Genomic DNA, 17,819 nt, shown 5'->3' with positions numbered 1-17,819 from the left:
CTGTGTGGGGTTTGTTTCTACGAGTGACCCGGGTCATCCACTTCTCCATATACGTTCCCAGGTTTCCTTTTTATTTTATTTTTTCCCCCTCATTTGTTCTTTTTTAAAAATAAAATAAAAATCACCAGGTCTTAAGGCGGGATGGGAGCGAAGTGGTTGCAGGGCAAGGCCTGGCAGAGAGAGAGAGAGAGAGTGTATGTGTGGGAGCTTGTGAAGGGATGTGTGTGTGGGAGGAAGAATGCACAGAGCCTCCATTGTCCGTCCGCTTGCCCCCCCCAAGCCCTCAGGGGAAATAACATGCGCTTACCCCCCAGTCTGACTGTGGCAGCCACTACTGATTTTAAACGATTATGTGACTTTGTATATATAATGATGGGTTTGTACATAGATGACAAGAGAAAAATGAAGAGGTTGAAACTTTTTTTGTGAATAAATTTACTAAAAAAATAATAACAAAAATGGTGTTTGTCTCACTTCTATTTGGGGGAAGGGGTCATTTTGGGGTATTGGCTTAGAGCAGGCTTCCTCAACCTCAGCCCTCCAGGTGTTTTGAGACTACAATTCCCATCAGCCCTGACCACTGGTGCTAGCTAAGGATCATGGGAATTGTAGGCCAAAAACATCTGGAGGGCCGAGGTTGAGGAAGCCTGGTTTAGAGTGTCGGACAAGGACCCAGGAGAGATCAGGGTTCAAATCCTCACTCAAATGCTCACTGGGTGACCTTTAGGCTGTGGAAACTCAGGCACTGGTCCCTTTGGATGAGAAAAAATTCAGGTACTTAATTATCATTTTTATTTCCAATTGTGAAATGGTTTATAGGTGTGTGTGTGTTCATTTTGTGTGTGTGTGTGTTTGTAACAATGCTTACATCTTGGCACAGAGTTCTGTGCAATCTAGAAGCAGGCACATGTTTTCTTGTTGCAAGACAGTGGTACTTTTTGTGCTAGCATAATGAAGCCTGACTGATTCCTGGGCAAAACTGTTAGAAGCATTAGTTGGTTGCTGGGGTGACCCCACCAGAGTCCAATTAGTATCTCTACTCATTTGGGATACAGGAAGCCCCAGAGAAGGGGTGTGCATCTCTCTGGATTACTTTTTCTTTCTAAAATTCTCTGGTGTGTTTATAAAAAGTTTTTCTCTCCCTAGCCCTGAGAGTGTCATTTGTCTTTATTTGAGACTTCGGTGAACTAAAATATAATTGTCTTCAAAGGACCCTATGGATCAGACAAAGGAAATGTATGTGTGTGTGAGAGAGAGAGAGACAGAGAGAGAATTGTATCCTAGAGATTATAAGAATGGCAGTGGTGTTTAGGGGCTTCTGTTCGGGTCAAGATTTAATTTTGAAGTGCATTATTTTCACTGTTACTGGGACTGTGTATTTTATTATTATACCTTATGAATTACAAGGGGATTGCTTAATTTTATTGTATATTTCTTAATGAACTGTTTTTGTTAACTTGTTTTTTATTGTTTAAATTTTGTTATATTTTCTAACAGTGAATTATGGCTTTTCCACACCATGAAAAAGACACGATAGCCAATGCTAGTTGATGGACAGTAGATTATTATTAAGAATAAGTAACTTTGTTAGTTGCTTTGCCCAGGGAAACCCAAAGATGAATTCATTTCAGTGGGTTTACTCTTAGTACAGTTAGTTAGCTACAACCCTGGGAGATTTAAACTTCAACGTGCCATACTCAAAGCCACTTCCCATGCATTATCTAGTTGCTGTCCTTACAACAATTTTGTAAAGTAGGCTGTTGTTGTGCCCATATTGCAGATGGGGAACACTGAGGCTGAGTGTGTTTTACTTAATGCCCCCTTGTGAATCCTTGACCTTGATACCTCCTCTTGAGTCGCACAGAAACAGGTAGCTCTGAGCATTTTAAATTCCGATGTCTATCAATCACTTATGTTGTTGTTGTTGTTTAGCCATGTCCGACTCTTCGTGACCCTATGGACCAGAGGACGCCAGGCACTCCTGTCATCCACTGCCTCCAGCAGTTTGGTCAAACTCATGTTAGTAGCTTTGAGAACACTGTCCATCCATCTCGTCCTCTGTCGTCCCCTTCTCCTTGTGCCCTCCATCTTTCCCAACATTAGGGTCTTTTCCAGGGAGTCTTCTCTTCTCATGAGGTGGCCAAAGTATTGGAGCCTCAGCTTCAGGATCTGTCCTTCCAGTGAGCACTCAGGGCTGATTTCCTTAAGAATGGAGAGGTTTGATCTTGCAGTCCATGGGACACTCAAGAGCAGGGTTCAGCAACTTTTTTCAGCCGTGGTCCGGTCCACTGTCCCTCAGACCATGTGGTGGGCCAGACTATATTTTTTGGGGGGGAATGAACGAATTCCTGTGCTCCACAAATAACCCAGAGATGCATTTTAAATAAAAGGACACATTCTACTCATGTAAAAGCATGCTGATTCCTGGACCATCCGTGAACCGGATTGAGAAGGTGATTGAGCCGCATCCGGCCCACGGATCTTAGGTTGCCTACCCCTGGTCAAGGGTCTCCTCCAGCACCATAATTCAAAAGCATCAATTCTTCGGCAATCAGCCTTCTGTATGATCCAGCTCTCACTTCCATATATCGCCACTGGGAAAAGCATAGCTTTAAGTATACGTACGGACCTCTGTGAACGGGTAGATCTCAGTTTTTTAAATTCTGATGTCTATCAATCACTTATAAAAGCCCACCAGGCCCCGCCCACCAGAAGGTGCGTGTAAATAGGAATTGCTACAGAATGCTCAACGTTCCACTCGCCCCGCCTCCCCTGCCCTTGCAGCCGAGCGAGTCGTCCGAACCCTTACGTCATTATCCCTATTAGCCAATCCTGGGCGGAGGGGAGGAGCCCTGAGCTCAGCTGCGGGGGATGAGAAGGAGAGAAAGAGGGAAGTGGATGCAACGTGCAGCCATCAGAGTAAGGGGGCCGGACGTCGCCCGAGGACTAGGGGTGGGTGGTACACGTGTGTTTTGTGTTCGTGTGAACGCAGCCGGAGAGGACATATTGGTGTAGGAGGAGTCAGTCGCTGTAAATCGAGGTGGGTCGGTCTGGAGTGTGTGTTTATTATGGTAGAGAGAAGAGCGAAATTATATCGGTGGCAACTAAAGGAGGCCTGGATACAGGGTTAAGGGGTGCGTTGTAGAACCGATTGGGGGGTAACAGGAGGGTAAATTGAGGAAATTGTTCCAAGGATAGGATATCGGGGGTTCGCGTTACAGACAGGAAGAGAAATGTCATCAAATGACGGGTTGGAAGGCATATTTGCTGGTGAGGTTCTGGAGCAATTGGGAAGAGTTTCTGTGATGTACTTTACTCATCAATTACTGCATTTATACTGTATCCTCCAAGGAGCTGAAGTGTGGTGTCCATGTTATCCTCGCAAGGCAGAGAGAGCTGGTGACTGGAGGGAGTCACCCACAGTGAATTTTGTGGCAGAGGGGGGATTTGAACCCTGGACTCTCAGATCATAGTCCAACACTTTCACCACTATGCTACCGAAGGCTTTCATTGTGATCACAAATAATTCCTGGTCTTTACAGGGGGCACGGAGTGGGTGTGGCTGGCTGGGTGCAAATAAGGTAGTAAAGTGAATGGGGAGAGGGAAGAGAGCAATCTTCCCTGAAGGGGGTGGTTAGTGGGATGACCAGACAGGGGAATTGAACTCACTTAATATAGACTGCATGCAAACCATGCATTTAAAGCACACACACATACACACCCCTGCCAAAGAAATCATGGGAACTGTAGTTTGATAATGGCGTTGAGAATTGTAGTTCTGTGAGAAGGCATACTAAATTTCCCAGGATTCTTTGGGTGGGTACTTTAAATACGTATATTGTGTAGTCACAACCCCATTAAGTGTTGGCTACTTTGCTGAGCACCTCAGGTTGTGCAACAATTGGTTTACAAGCCGCATTCATGTAGGCTTCCAGACTGCATTGTGTGGGCTGAAAAATGTATTCTCATGTGTGTTAATAATGCAACCAGGAGTGGCAGCAGAGACTCATCTGGGGGTGGGAAACTTTCAGTTGCAAGTAAATATATGGGCTGGGGAGATATTTTGTGGGGACAACAATTTCAGAGTGGAACATTTCCTTTCTGTGATTAAGGTCACATGGTGAGGTTAATTTCTTGATTTCATAAAATTTATATACTACTTGGTTGTAGAAAACCTCAAAGCGTTTACAAAAAGTTTATTAGTTAAAAAAAGCACACCTAAAAATAAAAACCAGCAATTAGCTAAAAACACATAAGTATTCTAAATATCACGTTAACCCATATATTTATATTATTTTTTGTTATTATATTTATATGAAATAAATCTAATTTATTTATTACACACACACGCCTCCCACCTGTTCTCTGAGGCACTCAAAGTGTACACATTCCCCTCTCCAGTTTGACTGGGGTAACATGCCTTGCCTTTAAAGAATCCTGGGAACTGAAGTTTGTTAAGGATGCTGGGAATTATAGCTCTGTGGCGGGTAAATTACACTTCCTGGGATTCCCTTGGAGGAAGCCAAGTGCTTTAAATGTATGGTGTTAGAGGTGGCATGAATACCTTCAGCCCATTTGTTATCTCTTGGCCCAGCCAACCTCACAGGGTTGTTGTAAGAACTGAAGACGGCTGTCAGTATGGATGCCACTGTGAGCTCCTTGGAGGAAGAGATGTAAACCGCTTTGAGGTTTTCATTGCAGCCAAGCAGCATATGAATGTTGTAGAATAATAAATGTACATTAACAATAATAATTTGGGGAGCATAATGTTGTGGGTGACCCCCTGTACGTAATCGGATCCTTTGCCCGACTCTCTCTAGAATCCCAATGCAGAGGACCGTGGCTGTCCTTGGTGGGGGGGTGAGCGGCCTTGCAACCTGCTACTACCTCGCCAGAAGCCCCCAGGCACCCAAGGTGAGTGTGGGACTGTCTGTGAGGTACTGTTGCTCTCTGGAGGGCAAGGCCCGGAGGGAAACAGCACTGCATTTGCTGCTTAAGTTGGCCATTTTGTGTGTGCGGGTGACCAAGGGAACAGCTTTAGACAAGCATGGCTTCCCCCCAAAGGATTCTGGGAGCTGCCATTTGTTCAGAGTGCTGAGAGTTGTTAGAAGACTCTTGTTCCCCTCACGGAGCTACAGTTCCCTGGGAAGAAGGGCTGAGCATTAAACACAGAACTGCAGGTCCGTGAGGGGAACTGGGATGTGCTAATAGTTCTCAGTACAGTGGTACCTCGGGTTACAGATGCTTCAGGTTACAGACTCCGCTAACCCAGAAATAGTACCTTGGTTTAAGAACTTTGCTTCAGGATGAGAACAGAAATCGTGCGGTGGTACCTCAGGTTAAGCACAGTTTCAGGTTAAGAACGGACCTCCAGAACGAATTACAGTGGTACCTCAGGTTACATACTGCTAACCCAGAAATAGTGCTTCAGGTTAAGAAGTTTGCTTCAGGATGGGAACAGAAATCGGGCTCCGGCGGCACGGCAGCAGCGGGAGGCCCCATTCGCTAAAGTGGTGCTTCAGGTTAAGAACAGTTTCAGGTTAAGTACAGACCTCCGGAACAAATTAAGTACTTAAACCAAGGTACCACTGTACCCGTAACAACTCTTCTCCCCTGGGTGCTGTTCTGGAGTTTCTCTCAACACCTAATTTGAGGAATTCAAGGGGAGCAGAGCGGGGAAAGGCCCCATTGTACATTTCTGAGTACAATTCGAAGTGTTGGCGTGGACCTTTAAAGTCCTAAACAGCCTCAGCACTGTATATCTGAAGGAGCGTCTCCACCCTCATTGTTCAGCCCAGACACTGAGGTCCATCTCTGAGGGACTTCCACTGGTTTCCTCACTGCGAGAAGTGAAGGGAAGCAGGCAGAGGGCCTTCTCGGTTGTGGCGCCGGCCCTGTGGAACGCCCTCCTGTCAGATGTGTGACTTTTAGAAGACATCTGAAGGCAGCCCTGCATCAGGAGGTTTTTAATAGTTAATGTTTTATTACATTTTGGTATATGCTGTAAGCTGCCCAGGGTGGCTGAGGCAACCCAGTCAGATGGGCAGGGTACAAATAATAAAGTTGTTGTTGAAGCTCTTGTATGGGTTTCTATAACAGAACCCATTCGTTGGATCTGGCCCATAGGAAACAAGGAAGATGGTTCTGATAATAGTCAGCCCAGCATCCTGATAGACATGGGTCCCATTTGATGCTATTTGGTCACATTCTCTTGCACACACTTGTGTTCAAAATCCCCCAAGTACATTTTGCGATTGCGAACAGTCCACTTGCGACCAAATGGAGATGTCCCGTTGCCAACTTGGCATCTCCATCTTCTGGCTGGCACGCAGAAAAGTTTTCTGCTGCCATACCACCTGCGCAGCAGCAAAATTGGTGAAAGAATTGCTTTCCAGGGTAGAAACAACAACAACAACAATAATGATAATAATAATAAAATGACATTGTAAAAATAATTGTGGTGACCATAACCTAGATTTAAGGTGCCATTTGGCAATTAGCTTATATATCTGAGGGGTTTTTTTTAACACTGACACACACCCCACCCTTTCTCTGTCCAGGTAATCCTTTTAGAAAGCAGCAGCCGTCTGGGAGGATGGATCCATTCCACCCGTACAGAAGATGGGGCGGTTTTTGAGCATGGGCCCAGGGGGATCCGCCCTGCTGGGGCCGTGGGAAAGAACACCCTCCTTATGGTATGTATCTTGTAAATTGGAAGCCCTGTACAATCAAGCAGTATATGAGTTGTATGAAATAAAATAAGCTGATAAGTTGAGGCCCTTGATAGCTCAGTTGGTAGAGCATGAGACTCTTAATTTCAGGGCCATGGGTTTGAGCTCCTCGTTGGGCAAACGATTCCTGCATTGCAGGGGTTGGAGTAGATGACCCTTGGGGTCCCCTTCAACTCCACAATTCTATGATATATCCCTGGCAAGATCCTCCCAGCTGTGCTAGCCTGTCCCTGGAAACATGGCCACTTGACCCAGAGACAGATGATACTTAAACCTAGTGGACTACTTCTGAAATCACCTGCTTGCCAATTCTCTCTTCTTACTGGTTTTCCAAATTATTACAAATCAGTCTGAATTACTTTAATTTAATACAATTGCTTTAAAAAAATAAATAAATCAGGTTTCCCACTCCTGTTGCAAACATATGTCCATTACTTCCCCGTGCAGCCACTTCATTCTCCTTTAATCTCCTCTTAATCCTTCTCTTGAATTCACTTCCGTTTTGAGAATTAGCAAGTGAAGGAGTTGCTTGCCAGTTCTCAAAACAGAATTGGTTTGCCTCAAGCTGTAGGTCAGGTGCCAGAACCCTTTGGCTTTCCAGATGTTGCTGAACTGCAGTTCCCATCAGCCCCCAGCAAGCATGGTGGGAATTGCGAGGCCACCGGGGTTCGAACCTGGGAGAGGATGCTCTGCTACTCAGCGATGACACTTCCCCAAAGCAGCTCCTGATCTGGACGGCAGTGGCTGCTCTGATTGATCCATGCATCATCGTTTACAAATGGTCACAGGTCGTTTCATCTTTAGAAAGTTCTGCATCGACTTTCTAAGCCCCACAGACTGCAAATCATTTCAGATCCGCATTGTTAGGGGAGCGAAACAGCCCCCATAAGCAATCATGTTTGCTATACAGTGGTACCTCGGGTTAAGAACTCAATTCATTCTGGAGGTCCGTTCTTAACCTGAGGTACCACTTTAGCCAATGGGGCCTCCCGCTGCTGCCACGCGATTTCTGTTCTCATCCTGAGGTAAAGTTCTTAACCCAAGGTACTATTTCTGGGTTAGCGGAGTCTGTAACCTGAAGCGTCTGCAACCCTAGGTACCACTATAATACAGTCATACCTCATGTTACGTTTGCTTCATGATATGTTGTTTCCAGTTGCGTCCCGCGGTGACCCAGAAGTACCAGAAAGGGTTACTTCCGGGTTTCGCTGCTTGTGCATGAGCACAAGCGCTAAATCACGCTTTGCGCATGCGCACAAGCGCCAAATTGTGCCACACACCTGCACAGATACAGCACTTCAGGTTGCGGGCTTTTCATGTTGTGAATGGGCCTCCGGAACGGAACCCGTTCATAACCAGAAGTACCACTGTACACTATTTTGAAGTTGAGCATCTGCACTGGGGTTAAGAGGGCTGCGATTCCTTTCTAGGTGTCTGAACTCGGACTTGACGCAGATGTCCTTCCTGTCCCCGGTGACCACCCAGCAGCCAAGAACCGCTTCCTCTATGTCCGCGGAGCCCTCCATAAACTCCCCTCGAGTATCAGGTACTTTCCAGAAACCCTGGGGATGGCTCTCGGGAGCCCTGAGATCAACCCGTCCTTCCTGTCTGAGCCCGGAAGGTGATACTTTGTCCGCTGTGTTTTGTGGGTGGCGATTTCCAGTGGTGTCGTGCGGACTGTTCCTCCTTTCACCCGCCCTCTGGTCTGGAGTGGCCTGAAAGAGCTCCTGTCCCCCCGCGGCTCCGAAACAGACGAGACCATCCATGCCTTCGTGAGGCGTCGCTTTGGCCAGGAGGTACGTGCCCAGGGGTGAAAAGTGGCAACGCTCATTTGGGGGAGTGAGCCATGAAGGTTTTCTTACGGAGGGGCGTTTTGTTTTGGCTGGCACAGGGCAGGGGGAAAAGGAGAAGTGGACCAAGGGTGGGGCGGGGGACGTCTGTCTTATCAGCTCCACACAGGGCCTGAGAGAAGGGTGGGTCCCACTGCTCTCCCTGCCCTGCCTGTTTCTCTCACACAAAGCCTCCCAACAGAGTCAGGGTAAGCTGTTCTCAAAGATATCCATAAAAGAACAGGGCTACTGTCTGCTTAAAGGGAAGGGTACTTTCCGCCCTTCAGGCGCAGGGCCACATTCGCTTCAGGAGAACCTTCCAGAAGCCACATGAGTCAGAGGCAAAAGTGAGCAGAGCAGTGAATGTGAATTTTACCGTTGCGCAGAGAACTAGTTTGTACATAACACTCATTCGCCCCTCTCTGTCCTGCATCAGGAAGTTTTTAATGTTTGCTGTTTCATTATGTTTTTATATGTGTTGGAAGCTGCCCAAATGGGTGAGGTATTATTATTATTAAGGTAAAGGTAAAGGGACCCCTGACCATTAGGTCCAGTCGTGAACAACTCTGGGGTTGCAGTGCTCATCTTGTTTTATTGGCTGAGGGAGCCTGCGTACAGCTTCCAGGTCATGTGGCCAGCATGACTAAGCCGCTTCTGGTGAACCAGAGCAGTGCACGGAAACACTGTTTACCTTCCCGCTGGAGTGGTACCTATTTATCTACTTGCACTTTGAAGTGCTTTCAAACTGCTAGGCTGGCAGGAGCAGGGACCGAGCAACGGGAGCTCACCCCGTCGCGGGGATTCGAACCGCCGACTTTCTGATCGGCAAGTCCTAGGCTCTGTGGCTTAACCCACAGCACCACCCACGTCCCTATTATTATTATTATTATTATTATTATTATTATTATTATTATACCCATCCAGGCAAGTAATAGGCCTGATCCAAGTTCGAAGACACATTCCAGCCAGGCAAAAAGAACCAGCGAGAGGGATGTGGCCTGCGGGAGATTCCAAAGGGCCAGATAGGAAGGCTTAAGGGGCCACATTTGACCCCAGGGCCTGAAATTCTCCACTCTTGATTTTAAAAAGCGCCTCACCCAGCATCAGGGCAGCTTGCTGCTTTCTTGCCTTGAGTGCTGCGTCCTTGATCTCCACAGCTGGCCGACATCGTCATCGACAGCCTCTGCCGGGGGGTGTTTGCCGGAGACTGCCGGACCCTCAGCGTGCGCTCCTGCTTCCCGGCACTGTTCCAGGCCGAGCGGAGCCACCGTTCTGTCATCTTGGGCATGGCCCTTGGCGGAGGTGAGGTGCCAAGGGGAGCCGGAGAAAAAGGAGGAGGCCTTTGGATTGCATATTTTGCGATTTCAGAAGGGAAGGACGCATAGAGAAGTTTCTGATATCAAACTTCTTATCTTGTAGGGAAAGGCCCCCCTGTGGATTCTCCTCTGATCCGCAGAGCCCGGGAGGAGCGATGGAGCCAGTGGTCACTGCGTGGCGGCATGCAGACTCTCCCCGAAGCCTTGGAGGGCTTCGTGAAGCAGCGTGGGGTGGAGATTCACTGCGGCGCCCCTGTGAAGCGGCTGGAGAGGGCGGCATCCGGCTCCTGGAAGGTAAGAAAAGGGCCACTGGGGAGTGAGAAAGCGTAAGGTGGCGTCCTCTCTAGGAATCTCCCTTCAGCTGCTCTGGAGGAATTTTGCCCCACTCCTCTTGCGATATTTCCGCAGAGGCCTGTTCAAGTCACGTGGTTAAAGTGTTGGGCTCAAAGACATGGGAGATGTGGATTCAAATCCCTTTCTCAGTCATGAAGCTCACTGTGGGTGACCCTGGGCCCAGTCACTATCTCTCAGCTTAACCTGCCCAGACACTGAGGTCCAATGCCAAGGACTTTCTGGCGGTTCCCTCGCTGCGAGAAGCCATGTTACAAGGAAGCAGGCAGAGGGCCTTCTCGGTAGTGGCACCCGCCCATCAGATGTCAAGGAAATAAACAACTATCTGACTTTTAGAAGACATCTGAAGGCAGCCCTGTTTAGGGAAGCTTTTAATGTTTAATAGACTATTGTATTTTAATATTTTGTTGGAAGCCGCCCAGAGTGGCTGGGGAAACCCAGCCAGATGGGCGGGGTATAAATAAATATAATAATAATAACAATTGTTGTTGTTGTTATATAATCTGCCTCACAGGGTTGTTGTGAGAAGGGCGAGATCCACATGCTCCACTTTGAGAGTCTTGGAAAAAAGGCGGGACTGAAGTGGGATGATGAATGATAATAAATCGAAGTGATATGAATAAACAAGCTGCCATCTCCTTGCGGAAGCACCTGTAACCATGTGTAGGCCTTAGCTGGCTGCCTCCGACTATAAATTGAGTTGTATCCAACTGAAGCATACTCAGGAGTAGACCTACTATTTTATTATTGCATTTTATCTCGCCACTTCCACCAAGGAGCTCACGGAGGGGGGCATGCATGGCCCTCCCCTTCTCCATTTTAACCTCACAACAACCCTGTGAGGTAGGTCAGGCTGAGAGACAATGGTTGGCCCAAGGTCACCCAGTGATCTTTGTGACCGAGTGGGGATTTGAACCCTGGTCTCCCAGGTCCTAGTCCAACGTGTTGGATACTGCAGTAACCAGCGCTGGGCTTGGTGCCAAGGCTAATTTTGGGAACATCACCCAGAGTTTTCTGAGTGGTCATTTGTGGTGGTGGTAGGAGGGCTGGACTTCAGCCAGATGGCCCTGGCTGTTGTTTAGTCGTGTCCGACTCTTCACTCCCATTTCTTTAAGAACTTGCCATTGTTTGCTGTGGTCGACACAGTCAAAGGCTTTTGCATAGTCAATGAAGCAGAAGTAGATGTCTTTCTGGAACTCTCTAGCTTTCTCCATAATCCAGCGCATGTTTGCAATTTGGTCTCTGGTTCCTCTGCCTCTTCTAAATCCAGCTTGCACTTCTGGGAGTTCTCGGTCCACATACTGCTTGAGCCTTCCTTGTAAAATTTTAAGCATAACCTTGCTAGCGTGTGAAATGAATGCAATTGTGCGGTAGTTGGAGCATTCTTTGGCGCTGCCCTTCTTTGGGATTGGGATGTAGACTGATCTCCAGTCTTCTGGCCACTGCTGAGTTTTCCAAACTTGCTGGCATATTGAGTGTAGCACCATTTGGTAAATCACTGCACTTGTGTTAGAGACCTTTCTGCAGCTGGCGCAGCGTTGATTGATGCTTGCTCTGCATTTCTCCCTTAGATAGCGCTTGAGGACGGCGTTGTGGAAGCAGATCACATCATCAGTGCTTTGCCCGCCAAAGGTAGGAGAATCCTCTGTCCTGGAACAGGGACCGCGAAACCCATTTTTGCCTAAGGACCACATTTCATCCCAGGCAACCCTGAATAGACCCAACCTGCCTCTTCTCTCTCTCTCCAGCGCTTGCTGAGTCGCTTCCCGGCTGGGCCGAACCGCTTGCCCGAGAGCTACTGGCCATCCGGGCTGTTTCTGTGGGGGTGGTGAACCTACAGTACAGAGATGTGCATCTCCCCGTCACGGTAAGAGGCTTTTTCGATGCCCCCTGCTCAAAACGCAAAGCTTGTTGGTTCCCATTGCAAGGAGCTTTAAGGGGTAATCAGGCAGGGATAATGTCTCTCGTTTCTCTCAGGGGGGGGGTTTTCCTGTTGTGTCACACAGGAGGAAATCTGTACATGCCCATAGTGAGATCTATTGCTTTGGGAACTTGGAAGCTTTACCAGGTGGATTTCTACCTGTCACAGAGCGCAACAGCTTTGAAACCAAAGAAAAGGGGGAAATGTGGCAAAAACCTCCACATGCCCATAGGAAGATGTAGCGGTTGCAGGAGGGGGTGGGGACACCTTCCCAGCTAGAAATTCAACAGGTAAAGTTGCCAGGCGCCGTCACAGGAAAGATTTCCATATGTCCACAGAGAAATGGAGTGATGTGATGTGATGTAATGTTAACTTCAGCTACAGTCAGTGGTCCTTGCATGTCCTTGCAAAAGGCCGTGATCAGCCCTCCCCCTATTTTCTCAAGGGGGTGTGCCCACCCATGTGCCCACCTGCCCCTTGATCTGTGAGATTGGCTGGGAACCCCAGGCAGGGCCTTCTTCAAAGTGGCCCCAAACACTCTGTTTGTTTGAATGGGTTTTGTTTGCGTTTTTTGTTTTGTTTTTGAACAGTTCTTCTTCCCAGAACCTTTAGGGCAGAGTTGAAGTATAAATAAAGAAACCTACACTTGGTGTGATTGTGTGTATTTTCTGCCAATCTCTTTCTTCCAGGGATTTGGGCACTTGGTACCCTCCTTCGAGGACAGCTCATTGCTGGGCATCGTCTACGATTCTGTCGCCTTCCCCGGGCAGGATGGATCCAGCGGTCCTTGCATGCGCCTGACAGTAAGAGCCGGTGGGAGGCGAGGGGCTAACCTCCCGCCCCCACTATAGGATCATGTTCTAAATATGGCTTAATGCAGGATTTGTCAGCCTTGTGCCCCTAGATCATGGGTAGGCAAACGAAGGCCCGGGGGCTGGATCCAGCCCAATCGCCTTCTAAATGCGGCCCGCGGACGGTCGGGGAATTAGCTTGTTTTTACATTAGTACAGTGTTACCTCTCATTACATACTTAATTCGTTCTGGAGGTCCGTTCTTAACCTGAAACTGTTCTTAACCTGAAGCACCACTTTAGCTAATGGGACCTCCTGCTGCTGCCAGAGCACGATTTCTGTTCTCATCCTGATGCAAAGTTCTTAACCCGAGGTACTATTTCTGGGTTAGCGGAGTCTGTAACCTGAAGTGTATGTAACCCGAGATACCACTGTAGAATGTGTCCTTTTATTTAAACTGCATCTCTGGATTATTTGTGGGGCATAGGAATTCGTTCATTTCCCCCCCAAAAAATATAGTCCGGGCCCCCACAAGGTCTGAGAGACAATGGACCGGCCCCTGCTGAAAATGTTTGCTGACCCCTGCCTTAGAGGCTCCTCCATTAGGGCAGATGGGGCACTGCCCCACTAACCTCAGATGGCTCTGAGCTATTTCCTGGCTGTCTTACAAACAGTCCAGGGGGTGGCACTGCTTGGCAGCTTCCTCCTCCTTAGGCTCCGTGTTGCCCCTGTAATTGTGCTCATTGAGGGGAGCTCTAGGCTGCTGGAAGTGGGAACTGTTCTGCAGAAATTGACCCACCCTGGCCACTAAACCACCGCCCAGCTTCCCTCAGCCCAGCCCTTTTGGACACTTCGGCTTCCATGAGCCTCAGATGGGCTGGGAGTTGTTGTTCAAAATGGGTGCTGTGTCCACGATCCACGGGTCCCAGAAGGCCATGCAGCTTTCAGGCTGGGAAACAAACTTTAACGTTCCGCTCCTTTTGCCCAGGTGATGCTGGGCGGTGCGTGGTTTACATCGGGGCTCGGAGATCCGGACACCGTCTGCCACGCTGTGCTGCTGAGCCGGGCCAAGGCAGCTGTTAAGGAGCACCTGGGGGTCTCAGCCGAGCCCTCCCGCAGCATCGTCAAGGTGCAGAAGGTACAGACCTTGGAGCAGAGAGAGAGGGGGGGGGGAGGAAGAGTGTCGGTCTTAATTCCACAAACCTCCTTCTGTGTTCCAGCTGGATGCACAGCTCCCATTAAGTTCAAGAATCACAGAATATAACAATAACAACAACAATAATAATTTATTATTTATACACTGCCCATCTGGCTGAGTTTCCCCAGCCACTCTGGGTGGCTCCCAATCAAGTGTTAAAAACAATACAGCGATAAATATTAAAAACTTCCCTGAACAGGGCTGCCTTCAGATGTCTTTTAAAGATAGGATAGCTACTTATTTCCTTCACATCTGAAGGGAGGGTGTTCCACAGGGCAGGCGCCACTACCAAGGAGGCCCTCTGTCTGGTTTCCTGTAACCTTACTTCTCACAATGAGGGAACCGCCAGAAGGCCCTCGGCGCTGGATCTCAGTGTCCAGGCTGAACGATGGGGGTGGAGACGCTCCTTTAGGTATACTGAGGCCGTTTAGGGCTTTAAAGGTCAGCACCAACGCTTTGGATTGTGCTCGGAAATGTACTGGGAGCCAATGCAGATCTCTCAGAGCTGGAAGGGGACCCTGAGGGTCATCTAGTCCAACCCCCTGCAATGCAGGAATATTCAGCTGTCCCATGCAGGCATCAAACCTGCAACCTTGACATTTTCAGCACCATGCTCTAACCAGCTGAGAAAAGTGAACTGATTTATTTTGATGATGTTGATTTCCTTTATTTCACAAAATGTATAATAAATAATAAAAATAAATTTTATTTATACCCCGCTCTTCCCAGTTCAAAAACTGGGTTCAGGGAGGCTAACAACAAATTTAAAACACTTAATTATAAAAGCAGCATAAACTACAGTATAAAAACATGAATAACAATAAAATTCAAAAATCAAAAATCAATTTGTTAATCCCCAGGGTTAGCTGGCTGAATTGGTCCTGCTTGGGCCAGTGGAGAATTAGCTGTGGGGTCTCAGAGCGGGTGATCTTCATAAAAGGGGAGGGGGAGGGAAGAGAAGGGAAATGAAAGATCAGGCTGAATTCAAATTAAAGGCCAGGCGGAATAGCTCTGTCTTACAGGCCCCGCTTGCAAAGAAGAAATCCTCAAAGTGGTTGACAAACAGAATGAAAATGAAATTATCAGTGTGTGTGTGTGTGTTTTTAAAAAAGTTAAAAACAACTATTTAGAACTTTTTTTTAATAATGAAAACCAACAACAAGGTTACATTCACTTTTCTGGTGGTGAATGGGCTGGGCAGCCTTAGACAAAGCTGCTGTTCTTTCAGCTGCTCCTTTGCTTCTGCAATTCGGGGAGGGTAGTGCGGCACCTCCCTTACAGGGCCGTTGTGAGGATTTCCAAGATGGTGTACAGCAAGACATAAATGGAGAGCTTTAAAAATGCAGAATTTGGGCGGAGGTTAAGACCCAGGGTCCTTTGATTCCCCCGTCTATGTTGCTTTCGTGATGACACAGCCGCTGTGCTGGTTGTTCCCATGGTACAGATGGAGAATTGGTGGCATGAGGAGGCTGTGGGGATTTGAACTCAGCTCTTTGCTATCCAAGCCTCAATTTCTGTGTCTTGTGTGTGGAAGAAGCAGAGGAGAGGACTCTGCATTGGGTGGCAGAGAGAAAGAGAGTCGGGGAGGGGTATTGAAGAGGAGAAGAGAAAGGGGTACAGGATCTCTTTTATATATAACTCCAATTTGTTTGAAAACATTTTGAGTTTTTTCAAGACCACCTGCAAACCCCTTTGCCCCTTTCTGTCTCTGCAGGCCTGCATTCCTCAGTATACACTCGGCCACTGGAAACACATAGGTAGGCCCTTCTTTTTTAACTATCAAGACAATTTAATTCAGCTATTTTCATCTTATGCAGCCTTCCAATATGAGTGTGTGTGTGTGTGTGTGTGTGTGTGTGTGTGTAATAGAGAGAAAGCGAGAAAGAGAGGTAGGCCTCAGCTACAATAATCAAAAAATAATGTTTTGAATTCATTATAAAAATGCAACACTGGATGGCGCCAGAGAGCAAAAAAAAGTATAAGTGATTTTTGCATAGTGTTTTTTCTTTCTTTCATTATAACAATTTAATTTCTGACTTATTTATAGCGTTTTTCCCCTGTGCGTAGTTCCACCCTCAGAGAGAAAGCAGACACACAAACAGCCCAGCGCAGCAACACCTTACATTTCTATGTATATTGTATATAGGAGCACAGGTCTTCAGCCAGGGGGTCGGGACCCCCAGGTGGGTCGCAGCACAGCACTTTCTGCTTACCAAACCAAAGGAGCACAGTGCATGCGGTGTCTGGGCCAGGATGCATCCTTCTGACGACACACACATTTTTGCCACAGGTGCTGCAAATTGAAAGGCTAGAGCCTTTTTCCATAAGAAGGATATTTCTGTCAAGCTGTGTATAGCCTTCCTGTAGTGAGGGAGCTGCGGCACTGTTTGCTTTCTGGTCTGTTTGTGTGGCTCTCTTGACTTCTCCCAGAACAGTTGAATGACAGGGACCAGAATGCAGGAGGGTGGTAACTCAGCGGAAGGGATGGCTGCAGGAAATCAGCTGGCAGAGGCTCCCCCCTGGAACCCTGGACAACCGCTGCCAGTCAGTGCAGGCAGTACTGAGCTAGATGGACCAGTGGCCTGACTCCGTATAAGAAGGCAGCAACATATGTTCCTTGCTAACCCTTTCCTCTGTCCTTTAGAGAGCGCAGCGGCTTACCTGGAGCAGCAAAATCTGCCTCTCAGCCTGGTTGGGGCTTCCTACGAGGGCGTCTCGGTCAACGACTGCATCTCCAGTGCCCACACTGCCGCAGCCAAGCTTCTTGGCCATGTCTCCTGAGAAAGGCAGAGGGGACTTTGTCTTTCCTCGGCTTGTGGGACTCCTGCCCCAAAGTGCTCCTCTCCGCTGGCAGCCTTGGTTCTTATCCTGCCTGCCTGGAAGTGGGGTTGACGAATCTCTTGGCACAAGATCCAGGCCTCTCGCGTGGAAACGCAGAAGGGGGTGGTTGTGTTGGTTCAGCTTGGAATGGATTTGCTCCTCTGAGCTTATATCTATCTGGTCTGCAAGCACCACACACGCTGTGCTGAGCACCGTCTGGAGAAGGCCTCGCTGAGGACTAGGAGCATGCATTGGAAAAGCGGGTGTCTAGCCCCTGGCTTTCCTCCCTCCGTAGCAATCTGAGGTTTCCCCTGGTGCTTGGAAGTGTTCCCTGCTTTGTCTGAAGATTATGGGGAAGGTGTCTGAGATGCTCTGCTGTTGGATGGTGGGGTTTGTGTGTGCCCTGTCTGCTTCCTTCCCACCACCCTTCAGTTCTTCATATAACTATTTCATAGATGTCTGCTAATAAAAATACATATCTATCAGCCCTACTGCTGGGAGTGGCTGGGCTGATTTCTCGTTCCCATTATTTGGGTACATAAAAGTGCAAAGTTTAAGGACTCAGGCCTGATTCAGGCAGTTGTGAAATCTACGTAGGTCTCCCTCTGTGCAGGAGATAAATATCAGGCATTTACTAGAATTCACTGTGCAGTAAGCCTGCAACTTACACGGGAGTTACATTCTTGGGATCAGGCCTGAAGCCCAAATCTCTCAGTGGTGGCCAGACTTGGCCCTCCAGCTGTTTTTGGACTACAAGCTGTTTTTGGACTACAACTCCCATCATCCCTAGCTAACAGGACCGGTGGTCAGGGATGATGTGAATTGTTGTCCCCAAACAGCTGGAGGGTCAATTGCCAAAGTC

At 48.0% G+C, this 17,819-nt stretch overlaps 1 protein-coding gene across 4 annotated transcripts; it reads left to right on the top strand.

The window, feature by feature from the left end:
* The first annotated feature begins 2,842 nt into the window (after window positions 1-2,842).
* On the top strand, window positions 2,843-17,050 carry PPOX (protoporphyrinogen oxidase). 4 transcript variants are annotated; one of them, XM_081891693.1, is made up of 13 exons: window positions 2,843-2,919; window positions 4,821-4,914; window positions 6,561-6,695; window positions 8,162-8,277; window positions 8,395-8,527; window positions 9,718-9,862; window positions 9,980-10,170; window positions 11,799-11,859; window positions 11,976-12,094; window positions 12,838-12,951; window positions 13,928-14,077; window positions 15,852-15,894; window positions 16,782-17,050. In XM_081891693.1, exons 2-13 carry the CDS (start codon window positions 4,828-4,830, stop codon window positions 16,916-16,918), a joined length of 1,431 nt encoding a protein of 476 aa, XP_081747819.1. In that variant the 5' UTR covers window positions 2,843-2,919; window positions 4,821-4,827; the 3' UTR covers window positions 16,919-17,050. The 4 variants fall into 4 exon arrangements, with proteins under 4 accessions (XP_081747819.1, XP_081747820.1, XP_081747821.1 ...); XM_081891694.1 differs by having other exon boundaries at window positions 2,843-2,952; XM_081891692.1 differs by having other exon boundaries at window positions 2,861-3,040.
* Window positions 17,051-17,819: the final 769 nt, after the last annotated feature.

This window comes from Podarcis melisellensis, assembly GCF_964234715.1.
Source record: "Podarcis melisellensis genome assembly, chromosome: 16".
NCBI classification, from domain to species: Eukaryota; Metazoa; Chordata; class Lepidosauria; order Squamata; family Lacertidae; genus Podarcis; species Podarcis melisellensis.
This window is presented reverse-complemented; position numbering and strand designations above follow the sequence as displayed.